General features: G+C 42.6%; 1 protein-coding gene across 2 annotated transcripts in view; it reads right to left on the reverse strand.

Moving 5' to 3' along the window:
• The window catches only part of gdpd1 (glycerophosphodiester phosphodiesterase domain containing 1), a 51,060-nt gene extending 40,970 nt beyond the window's left edge, over window positions 1-10,090 (reverse strand). The window contains exon 1 of one of the 2 annotated variants that reach the window (XM_018091286.2): window positions 922-1,775. In XM_018091286.2, the coding sequence (XP_017946775.1) occupies window positions 922-1,057 (136 nt within the window). In that variant the 5' untranslated portion in view covers window positions 1,058-1,775. Of the gene's footprint in view, window positions 1-921; window positions 1,776-9,938 lie in introns of those variants that run through there. The other variant, NM_001017323.2, reaches the window with a different exon arrangement.
• Between the last annotated feature and the right edge of the window lie 2,689 nt (window positions 10,091-12,779).

Below are 12,779 nucleotides of genomic sequence, written 5' to 3' on the forward strand. Positions count from 1 at the left end.
GTTTAGAAACAGGATGGATATCCCTGAAGATCCCTAGTGTACTGCATACATACACCCAACAAGTGTCATTTTAAAAACTTCATTTTATTGGGGACAAAAAGGATGTGAATACTGTGCCACAGCAAAGGTAACATAAACTAAGCTAAGCTTATAATTTAAGCAGAGTGAACACAGAAAGATAAGTAATTCACTCAAGGTCACAAGTAGCTGGCACACAAATCAAACCCAGCTCTCCAATTATATCAAGGAATAATTAAACAAGGACAAAAGCAATAAAAAGGGTTAAAACATAGCACACTTTGTGTTATAATGCAATAGCCCTATACTTCCTCGCATTATATATTTTCTAAAAGTGCCCTTGAAAAAGAGAGATGTCCAAAGAACAAGCTCTGAAAATCAGATACCAAATACTGGCAGCCAAGAGATGGAAAGCTTCACATTAGGACTCGGCATAAAAAGGGATCTCAACCCAAAACCTGTTTTTGAAGAAGTAAAGGTCAAGAATAGAAATAGATAAACAAACACTGCTTTTAATAGTAATTTCCTTTACAAATAACTTTAAATCCAGTCAAAAATGTTTACAGTATTTTGGAAAGTTTCATATAACTGCATTTGCTTTAAATATACAAAAATGGTTTTGGGTAGGCATTCCCTCTAAGCAAAAGGAGCAAAGTGGGAGGGGAGTGCTGTTGCCTGTTCCAGGGCAAATACAAAGTACCATATCCAGAGTGCGACCATCACTTCATGCAATTATGAATGCAAATGTGCATTGGTGCAGGATTTAGTAACTTAAGTATCATTACTGACCCTGGTGCAGATGGGGGGTACCTTAGTAAATGTGTCTCCATAACCACAGAGCCAGCAGCAGGGGTAACCATAACAGATGCATTGCTTGTCATTAGCCATGGAGCGAGTACTTACCCCCTCGATGTGAGATGTGCCTACAGCGAAACTTTTGTTGCTTCTTCTTGTGTAGTAGGTTGGGGAACTTGAGGAGCAAAACTGAGGTGAGCACATACCCCCCCAGGGTGGTCAGGAGGTAGCAAGCAGCAGACATTCTGAAGCTTCAGCACCCACTGATGGACAGATCCTCTGCGCCTACGAGCCAGGCTAATGGGATGAATAAAGCTCTCTGTGGATTGTGTGGGGCTCGGGGCACCAGGGAGCAGTGTGTAACGGTGAGAGCGTTATGACCAGGCTATCTGAATCCCATAGTTAGTGATGCTAACCCGCCTGATTGTGGGGCCAGACAGGAACCTTATTGCGGAGCAAAGTGTGCGCAATGCTGGCACTTCTTCCCAGTGACAAAGCACTCGGTCTCCCAACAGAAAATAAACAGGGCAGCATGCGACTGACTCCCAGCCTGATGCCCCAAATAAGACCTTAAAGGCAGAGACTATTTCTAGGGATGAGAGACAGATCCGACTTATCTCCTTCTCAGCTATTTCAGGGAATTTGGTTACACAGAGCTGCTCTGAAGGCGACACACGGGGAAGCCATTCCTTCCCATACTGATCCCCCTAGAGGCATGGACAGAAGATCTGAGCTGAAAATGTAGTGCTGCAGTCCGGGTTGTACGCTTTAGCCGGCAGATTGGCTGCACTGTACCTGCACCTCCCCCCTCGCTGGTAACAGCTATGAGTTCTCTACGTATTTTGTGCTAACAGGTCTTGCCTGCCCCATTCATCTTTCTCCCTTCCTTTTCAGTTATGCGATTTCCTCTTACTTTATCCTGACCCGTCTCAGCTTCCCCATTCAACCTCCTCACTGTGAAGTTATCCTTCCTCCCTCCTCATTGTAAAGGCATCCCTGGCCCCTCCTCTGAGTGATGTCGTGCCTCGGCTTTCCTCCATCATTTCTATGGGCAATGAAATTATTGTTCCCGCAACAGCCCTGCTCTCTCATCCCACAGTCCTCCCCCTTGCAATGTCATCCTCGAGGCCCTCCTACTTCACTTTGCAAACATTACATATTGTATAGGGATTGATATCTCATGAAGGGGCACCTTTATATACAAACTAATGGGTTTTATGGCATATGATTTATCCAAGTGGTAAATTACCCCTAATGGATTTTTAATTACATTCCCCTCAGTTGCACACAATTTTGCCAGAACGCACAGCTGCAGGGAATGAGATAGGGCACAAGGACAGCTGTATGCTTTTATGGACACAGTAAATTTCATCAAATGTAAAGCGCATATATAAGAGTTAGACCCCAGCATGCAGCAGAAACCTGGGTTTTGAGCCACAAATATTATTTAGATTAGCTCTACTTTAAAGGAGAAGGAAAGTTACAATCACTGGGCGTGGGAAAGGTTAGGCAGCACCAGTAATTGTAATCACTTACCTGATACCTAAGGCTGCTGCTCCTGTTAGCAGAAAACTACACCGACCAAGGGTTCCTTCTGCTTCACTCACTCGTCTATCTTCAGAATCCCAGGGCCGGCACATACACAGTAGAGTGAACAAACCGACTTTCTTGTTTAAGTTCAGTTCTTCACTCTACTGTACATGAGCAAGTGGCACAAAGGCAGAAGAAGGAAGATGATCGCTTGGTTGCAGGTACACAGGGCAGGTAAGGTTTTCTCCTAACAGAAGCACTGGCCTGGGGTATCAAGTAAGTGATTACAATCAATCACTGGGGGGGGTAATATTACTTACTAAAGCAGTGATTAGACTTTTCCTTATTCTTTAAAAAGACGGAATATATTTCAGTATTTACAGTTTTTTTAATTTTGGTTCTGTACATTACCACAATGAATTTTAAATGGAACAACTCAGATGCAGTTGAAGTGCAGACTTTCAGCTTTAGGGCTCTGGCACACGGGGGAGATTAGTCGCCCCCCGCGATTAACTCCCTGTTCGCGGGCGGCTAATCTCCCCGAGTTGCCTACCCCTGCCATCCCACCGGCGAACATGTAAGTCGCCGGCGGGATGGCAGACGCGGCGGGGCGATTTCCGGAAATCGCCTAAAAAGACTCGCGAGTCTTTTTCGGCGATTTGCACTAAATCGCGCCAGAGCCCTTAAGTCTTGAACTCATGGACATGACCAGATGCTGGGTTTCCTCCTTTTTAATGGTCTGCCAGGCCTTTACTGCAGCGGCTTTCAGTTGTTGTTTGTTTGTGGGCCTTTCTGTCTGAAGTTTAGTCTTCAACAAGTGAAATACATGCTCAATTGGGTTAAGATCTGGTGACTGACTTGGCCATTCAAGAATTTTCCACTTCTTTGTATTAATAAACTCCTGGGTTGCTTTGGCTGTGTGTTTTGGGTCATTGTCCATTTGTATCAATCAATTTGACTGCATTTAGCTGGATTTGAGCAGATAGTATGTCTCTGAACACCCGAGAATTCATTTGGCTGCTTTTGTCCTGTGTCACATCATCAATAAACACTAGTGTCCCAGTGCCACTGGCAGCCATGCTCGCCCAAGCCATCACACTGCCTCCACTGTGTTTTACAGATGATGTGGTATGCTTTGGCTAATGAGCTGTTCCATGCCTTCTCCATACTTTTTTCTTGCCATCATTCTGGTATAGGTTGATCGTATTTTAGCAAAGTCCAATCTAGCTTTTCTATTCTTGAGGCTTTATTAGAGGCTTGCACCAAGCAGTACACCCTCTGTATTTACTTTCATGCCTCTTCTCTTTATGGTAGACTTGGATATCGATACTCCTACCCCCTGGAGAGTGTTGTTCACTTGGGTGGCTGTTGTGAAAGGGTTTCTCTTCACCATGGAAATGATTCTACGATCATCCGCCACTGTTGTTTTCTGTGGGTGTCCTGGTCTTTTTGCGTTGCTGAGTTCACTAGTGCTTGCTTTCTTTCTCAGGATGTACCAAACTGTAGATTTTGCCACTCCTAATATTGTAACAATTTCTTGGATGGGTTTTTTCTGTTTTCGCAGCTTAAGGATGGCTTCTTTCACATGCATGAAGAGCTCCTTTGACCGCATGTTGTCTGTTCACACACTGTTCCACATGCAAGAACCACATCTCAACTCCAGGCCTTTTATCTGCTTAACTGATAATGACATATCTACGGACTTGCCAACACCTGCCCATGAAATAGCCTTTGAGTCAATTGTCCAATTACTTTTGAGCCCTTGAAATGAAGGGATTGTGTTTAAAAAAACGCTTTAGTGGCCTCACAATTTTATGCAATCATTTTGTTCACTCCACTGAATTAAATCTGAAAGTCTGCACTTCAACTGCATCCGAGTTGTTTTATTTAAAATTAATTGCGGTAATGTACAGAACCAAAATTAGAAAAAAGTTGTCTCTGTCCAAATATTTATGAACCTAACTGAATCTCCCTATCCCCATCAGTTACAAAACATCATCATCATTGTATTATATAAGAGCAGCAGCAAGTTTCACAGTGCTTATAATCCTTTATAACAAGCCCCTGTGTCTTACTATTATTTAACAAACAGGGGTTGCAAAATAAAATCTGTATCTGAGGGCCATGCTATGATATTTTAATTGCAAGAAATAGTAGAAAAGGGACTAATCCCATATTCACACCACAATGCTTCAGCTACCGCAGAGGCAACAGCACACTGACCCTTGCACTAAATCAGAAACTGACCTTCACACAGAAGAAAGGTTTATGTAGATAGTGGGGTTATGTTTAAAAGCACATACATAGAAGAACTGCTTCATATAAACAAACAGTCCCTGCAGATACATGGACTGGCTTCTGCCATTCACGGACATATTCCTACATTTACTTCCTAGAGGCAACCAGGCCTAGGCCAAAATAACATCCAAGCACAACTCCTAGCACATGATGCTTAAAGGACATGTCAACCCCAAAAATAATTTTTTGCCTAATAAAAGAAAACATAACCAATTTATTAAAAATTATTAGTGCTATAAAAGTTATTTGTAAATGTAATTGCTATTGAAAGCAGCATTTGCTAAACTCTTGGTTGTTACTGTTTAAACAATGTTGCAAGTGTCAGTCTCCTCCAGCAAGGCAGGTCTGTAAAATCTGCGGCCTTGTTATATTGTTTCAAACACCTGAGACACCAGGGCAGAGAATAAAAAAAGGACAGGTAGATACTGTTTTAATAGCAGTTATATATACAAATAAATCAAAAACCATTACAAATATTTAATGAATGCATATTGAAAAGTTGCTTAGAATTAAGTTTTCTTTTATAAGGCAAAAACTTATTTTTGGGGTCAACATGTCCTTTAGGCAGTAATTTACAGCTCTCATTTCCATTAGCTAGCCAGTAAACATGGCATGTTTAAAAAAACACAGATAGTCCCACATACACAAATATCATATACTTCTGCTATGCAGGAACCACACACACTATGGCAGCAAAAGGTCAGCTACCACCTAGATCAGGCATCCCCAACCTTTCTTACAGTCAAATGTAAAAAGACTTGGAGAGCAACACAAGCATCATAAAAGTTCATGGAGGTGCCAAATAAGGGCTAAGTTGGCTATTAGGCAGCCTCTATGCACACTATCAGCTTACAGGGGGCTTTATTTGGGAGTAAATCTTGTTTTTATTCAACCAAAACTTACAACCACGTCAGAAATTCAAAAATAACTATCTGGTTTGGGGGCACTGAGAGCAACATCCAAGGGGTTGGTGAGCAACATGTTGCCCCCGAGCCAATGGTTGGGGATCACTGACCTAGATACTCAAAGCACCGAAGTGCGTGTTCTCTAGAAGAATTACTGTTTTTAAAACCCACATGACAATAATGCTTTCCAACATGCAATGATATCCTGGATCCTGGGGGTGCCAATGTCCTTTGTTCATCTCACTTTCTGCTCAGCAGAACAGAAGGCTGCACATGGTCTCCAGCTGTAAAGCCACAGGGAAACCAGTATCTATACTGCATTTTATAGAGAGATCACAAAGGTTCCAGAACCAGATGATTGTATCAAAATCAGCAAATTTGACACATGTTCTTTAAGCGTGATACAGAGTTGTCTGATCTGATCACAGCCCATTTAAATGCACTTAAACACTAATCTGGGCTTGAAGACTTGAGGGTTATGTACATTAATACTCACTGTGCATCTAATATTATAGGGACCCAGGTGCATTTATCGCATTTGGTACAATGGCTCAGCCAGACAACTGGAGCAACTAAATTATATAAATATTCTTGATACAGCAATAGCATATAGTAACAGTAATCACTGATCTTGATAGATGTCAGGAACTACAGCCTCCGGTTATATGCAACTGTGACTTGCTCTAATACAAATGGGCATAGCAATGCTACATTATACTAGTTATTTCTGGCTTTCTGGAAGTTTTCGAGACATTGTTCTTAGCATGCCTAAGCACTTTTTGTGACAATCTGACCATTATAGTATTATCTGGTTTGGGGGCACTGAGAGAACAAGTGCTGTTGTAGTTCACTCATTAGTAATAATACAAATAAACTGATAAAAAGAACCTATAATGGCAGACAATAATACCTGCATATTTGTCTACAGAAAATGCATTATCCAAGTCTCCCAGTAAGTTCAGCAAGAAAACTGCCCACTCCGAGGTTTTCAGGCTAGTCCCCCATGCCACTATGTGGACTGATGTAGTTACGGCATCCCTTGCTTATCACAATGTTACAGATACATTAGAAGCTGTAAAACCAGTCATAGTTCCAAGAATATCCAGGGCAGCAAACAGGTGTTCCCTTCAAATGTCACCCTAATTAACCTTTAGGTCCTAAGAGTATGTAGGGGAGCAAATAGGCATCCTTCCCACATATGACTCTAGTTATCATTCCGCCAGACCCACAGTTGTGGAATCACTGGGTATTTACTACAGTGTGGCATGCCATGGAGACCTCACTGCTATATTTTTTAGAAATGGTTAAAGCAATAAGTTTAATCTTTGTTTTTGCCACACCAATTCACACAGCCAAAGTGCCAACTTAGTGTGTTTTATGGCATTTCCCTTTTCAGATCTTCAGTGCCATGAATATACTATATTGCTGCAGTGCAATGAGCTCCAGGCCGCTTTGGGAATGCACACTTTTGGCTACATTGTACCAATGACATCTCTTTCAAGATCAGGGACATTTCCTGAATGCCTTGCTTTCCCATGGTGCATTTCTATTCTCTCATGGCAAGGGATGTTTGGACACCTTTCTTTTCGTCCCTTGTTCAAGAAAGAACAAACTGTGTTTTAGTCACCTTTTCCTGAGAGAGCTGAAGTTACTAAGAGCAGCCTAAGTGGAATATGATATCCTACCTCATTATATCATATATATATATAAAAATAAAGACATTCTGTCTGAACAAGAATATTATATATATAGATATAGATATAGATATAGATATAGATATAGAGAGAGAGAGAGAGAGAGAGAGAGAGAGAGAGCGCTTCAGGGAAACCCCTTTTTTTCAAGAAAAGGGCTTTTCCTAATATTTGGACCTGTGTCCTCAGCACCTTCCCCAAGCCAGAGAATATTGGTCACTTATTCTACACCACAGAAGGGGCAATTCAGTGACGGGAACAGCACATGATTATAAAGGAAAAACACTGGCTGCTTGGTGTCCATAATTAAGAACATATTTGAATTCCTTTAAAATTTTACTATACAATTTTAAGAATTATAAGACCCTGCCCCTACCCTGTATAAAGTACATTGCCACTGTGCTATCCATAAACCTCAGTGTTGTGCATTGACGTCTAATCCTACAGTTATGCCAACTGAAGGAAAATTAAAGGTACAATCACTGAGGTGGGGCAAAATGTTAGGCACCACCCAGTTATTATAATTGCAGTGATAAACATGTGCCTGCTTGGGCCTGAGAACCAGGGCCAGAACTAGGGCAGAAGGGGCACCTGCCTAGGGCGCATCAATGGTGGGACGACAGGTAAGTACATCTTCTGCCTCTTCTGCCTACCCCTATTCTGCGCTTTATTGTCAGGTGTGCTTTGCTCTTTCTCATCCATATAGGAGGGGGAGAAGGGTGCAGAGGCGAGAACAGAAGATGAAGAAGACTGCGATGGATGAGCTTCTACAGAAATACCCTGGACCGATGTAGTTTTCTACTAACAGAAGCACAAGTCCAGGGTATTGCAAGTAGGGTGTGATGTGCCAGAAAGTGGCACAAACCATCATGTTTTTACACACTTTTTTCTGCTCTGCTCAGTATGAAAATCAATAAGCCTGTTGCATTCTAGAGTTCTCCATATACTTAAGTGCAGATGCTACTGCTTGCATTAAAATTAGATATCATGTATATTGCCCATACCTTCACTGGTACTATTTGACCACATTTACCTCACACTGCAGCAAATGTGGTACAACAGTGTGAACTGGATATCATGCTATCACACAATCCAGAACTGCGTCTATCTGCATCAAAGTCGGGGGTACAATATCCTGCTATAGGAAAAAGTAGTCAGATGTGATTTTCCATGCAAGAAATCACCACAAATGATCTCACATGGAAAATGCTAACATGCATAGCTACATGACTGGGTTCAGCAACCTTCAGTATTTCAGATATTTTATGAATTAGCTGCCACCATCCAGTTTTAAGAAACAAAAAAGCGTCTCACCTCTACCCGTTACAAAGTATGTTTAGATTGAAAGCCCTGATGGGCAGTGCCCTCTTTTTCTATTGGTTTATATGTATATATATGCCAGTTATGTACCATTATGTATAGCACTGTGTATTATATTGATACTTAATAAATATACACTGTAAGTACAGTCACATGGTGCAACATTCCCTGGCAACAGGAGGAAACTGTAAAGAAAATACCATCACATATAAGTAAAATTTTACATATAAATGAATTGCCCCAACAAGGTACCTTGTAAAAGAACAGGCAATATGACAAACCTGTAGAGGGTGGATTATATCTGTTCACTGAGCTCTGCAGCTATTCCCCATAGAAATGCTGCACTACATTTGGACTCAAAACAATGAGCAGACTGCAATTGCTTCCCTATGTATGTGTATCAGGTTTGGTGCAAATAGCCAAGAACCACAGAATTCAGGGCATCCCAGACAAAGCGGGCCTTCAGATCTCGGGGGATAACTCCCATACTCCCACCAGTTAAGCATACAGCTATTCCATACGAAGGTAATCTCCAATAAAAAAGTCAAGGTTACCTTATCACAAAGTCTATGGTGTAACATTATATTTTGGGTTCCTGTAATAGAAGTGCAGGAAAGGTAACATGATCTTGTATTAGGACTACAGCCCTTTTCTCTGTTCTGGCTCATTCCAATAAATAAAAGATAAAGCCTATTACTGTGGGGAAGTTCCTCTCCCCTGCAGGTGCAAGTATGAAAACTGACTGGACATGTTATCACTTCGTTAGGCTGGTAGTTGATTTTGTATATAAAACAATATAATTGTATGTATGCTGCTGATTTGAGCTGTGGTAATTTTGAGAGTTGTAGATTAGAAACAGTTAAAGAACTGCAGGATGGACATCCCTGAAGATCCCTAGTGTACTGCATGGGTGTACTACACCCAACATGTATTAAAATGTATTAATTCTATTGGGGTCAAAAAGGATGTGAAAACTGTGCCGCAGCAAAAGTAACATTGCTAAGCTTATAATTTAAGCACAGTGGGCACAGAAAGATAAGTAAATCACTCAAGGTCACAAGTAGCTGGCACAGGAATCAAACCCAGCTCTCCAGGAAAATAAGCAATAAAAAGGGTTAAAACAGCATACTCTATGTTATAATGCAATAGCCCTACATCCTTTCTGGCATTATATATTTTCTTCAAAGTGCCCTTGAAAAAGAGACTTGTCCAAAGAGCAAGCACTGCAAATCAGATACCAAATACTGGCAGCCAAGAGATGGAAAGCTTCACATTAGGACTCAGCATAAAAGGGGCAAAACCTGTTTTTTTATGGAATGTGAAAAAAAGTTTCCTAGAAACAGATGCATTGCTTGTTATTAGCCAAGGAGCGAGTACTTACCCCCTCGATGTGAGATGTGCCTACAGCGGAACTTTTGTTGCTTCTTCTTGTGTAGTAGGTTGGGGAACTTTAGGAGTAAAACTGAGGTGAGCACATACCCCCCCAGGGTGGTCAGGAGGTAGCAAGCAGCAGACATTGTGAGGCTTCAGCACCCACTGATGGACAGATCCTCTGCGCCTACGAGCCGTGCTAATGGGATGAATAAAGCTCTCTGTGGATTGTGTGGGGCTTGGGGCACCAGGGAGCAGTGTGTAACGGTGAGAGCGTTATGACCAGGCTATCTGAATCCCATAGTTAGTGATGCTAACCCGCCTGATTGTGGGGCCAGACAGGAACCTTATTGCGGAGCAAAGTGTGCGCAATGCTGGCACTTCTTCCCAGTGACAAAGCACTCGGTCTCCCAACAGAGAATAAACAGGGCAGCATGCGACTGACTCCCAGCCTGATGCCCCAAATAAGACCTTGAAGGCAGAGACTATTTCTAGGGATGAGAGACAGATCCGGCTTATCTCCTCCTCAGCTATTTCAGGGAATTTGGTTACACAGAGCTGCTCTGAAGGCGACACACAGGAAAGCCATTACTTCCCGTTCGGATCCCCCTAGAGGCATGGACAGAAGATCTGAGCTGGAAATGGAGTGCAGCAGTCCCGGGTTGTGCGCTTTAGCCGGCAGGTTGGCTGCACTGCAGCAGCTTCCTTATCCACACTGGCTGGCTCCTCCTCCGAGTGACGTCATGCCTCGGCTTTCCTCCATCATTGTTATTGGCAATGGAATTATTGTTCCTCTACCCGCCCTGCTCTCTCCCCCTTGTAACGTCATCGTCAAGGCCCGCCTACTTCACTTGCAAATATTACATTTTGAATAGGGATTGCTGTCTCATGGTGTCTCAGGAAGGGAGGCACCTTTACAAATACAAACTAATGAGTTTCATGTGATGTGATTTATTTTTGTGACTGAATATGACAATAAAATTGAGCCCAAGTAGCACCTGCGAAACATTCACAGTGTTTGTTCTACTGCATAGCGGTCATTCCCCCGGGATATCATGGCAGATCGCACCCACTAGGTCGCAGCACATTGGAGTTGTAGTAGCAGAGTTGTCACATCAGAGAAGTAGTTGATCAGGGGTTGATCTGATATCCATATCAAGAAAGCTTTGATTTTGGAAAATATATCTACCATAATGTTTATGTTTGACATTAGGATTAAGGATTTGTTATCTTAATTACAGAAACTTCCTAATCCCACAGGTCCCAAGCACACTGGATAACAGGACCCATGACCAAATGGGAACAAGATCTTAATATCTAGATAACACAAGAACAATGGGATAATACATGACACCTGAAACAATAGTGTAGTATTCTACTGGAACCTATGGCTAATGTCCCTCGGGGAGATTTAGTTGCTGCGATTTTTAAAAAGCGAGTTCCAGCAACAAGTTGCTCGTCTTTTCCTAACAAGCAGCTACTAGAGATTTCAACAATGGATCGATTCTATTTCCCACAAATCCAGGTGTTGTATTCCCCAGCCACCAGCGCCGGATTTGTGATGCGGGCGCCCCGAGGCCGCCGCCCCCCCGCCTCCCCCTGTGCGCATGCGTGAATCGCCAACCCCGCCCCCCACACAGTGAGTGCATGCGCGAACCCTCCCTCCACGTCAGCTGCGCATGCGCATACATTTCATCTCCCACACAGAGCAGTGGGGAGAAGTCCCCATTGCTCCGTATAGGAGCAAAATTTAAAAAATTTCATTGTGGAGGGGCGGCATGCCGCCCCTAAACTTCTGCCGCCCTAGGCCCGGGCCTTTGTGGCCTCTCCACAAATCCGGGCCTGCCAGCCACAATCATAAATTACAATCAGTGCAATGGGGAAATAGCTTTAGTTATATAATCCTGCATTTTTTAAAATCAGGATCAGCATGTGACATCCTGCATTGGTGCTCCTTTAGATGACCCAGAGATTAATATGGATTTGTACTGATGTCCAACAATGCCCACACACAACTGTCCATCCTGTCGGTGAGACTGAACAGCTAATTGGCAGGTTGCTCTATATGACCTGGACCGCTATCCCCCCACTGCCACTGCTGATCTCTTGCTTGCCTCCTCCTGTTCCAGTCACTAGTTCACACAGCCCCCCACCCCATTACACCCCAGGCAGCTGCCTCTATAGTCTACCACTAGTTCTGGCCCTATACAGTTGCAAAGGGTCAGTTTTGCAGGTCCCAAATTTTGCAATTCTCATTGTCACATTATGCTAGTATAGAGTAGTGATTATTATAGGTAAAATTATTGTTATTATTAGGGATGCCCCGATTCCACTATTTTAGGATCCAGCCAAACCCTGAATAGTTTGTGAAAGTTTCTGCCAAATACTAAATCCTAATTCTAACTTGCATATGCAAAGTAGGATAAGAAAGGGTTGAGGAGAACCACGCATTTTTGTGCAGTGAAAAAATTTAGAATCCTGCTGAAAAAGGACAAATCTTGGCCAAATCCCAAACCGAATCCTGGATTTGGTGCATCCCTAATTATTATTATTGTTATTATTTAATAGAGACCAGTATCTATAACATACAACTTGTTGTTTTATTATAATACTTTATTACATTATGTTTATTTTCATACCCATACACTTCCATGATTCAAGTACAAGTTCAAGTGGGCAGCCTGCAGCCCTGGATTTGTGAGCAGTCCCAAAGGCCCAGGCAAATATCGGGGGGCAGCATGCCACCCACTGGTCGCATCTCCACTGGAGACTCCATCAGTGATTTTGGCAGCCATTTGCCAAAATCTCCGATGGAGATCATTTGATCATACCGTAACAATGGCGGCAAGAG

This window comes from Xenopus tropicalis, chromosome 2, assembly GCF_000004195.4.
Source record: "Xenopus tropicalis strain Nigerian chromosome 2, UCB_Xtro_10.0, whole genome shotgun sequence".
NCBI classification, from domain to species: domain Eukaryota; kingdom Metazoa; phylum Chordata; class Amphibia; order Anura; family Pipidae; genus Xenopus; species Xenopus tropicalis.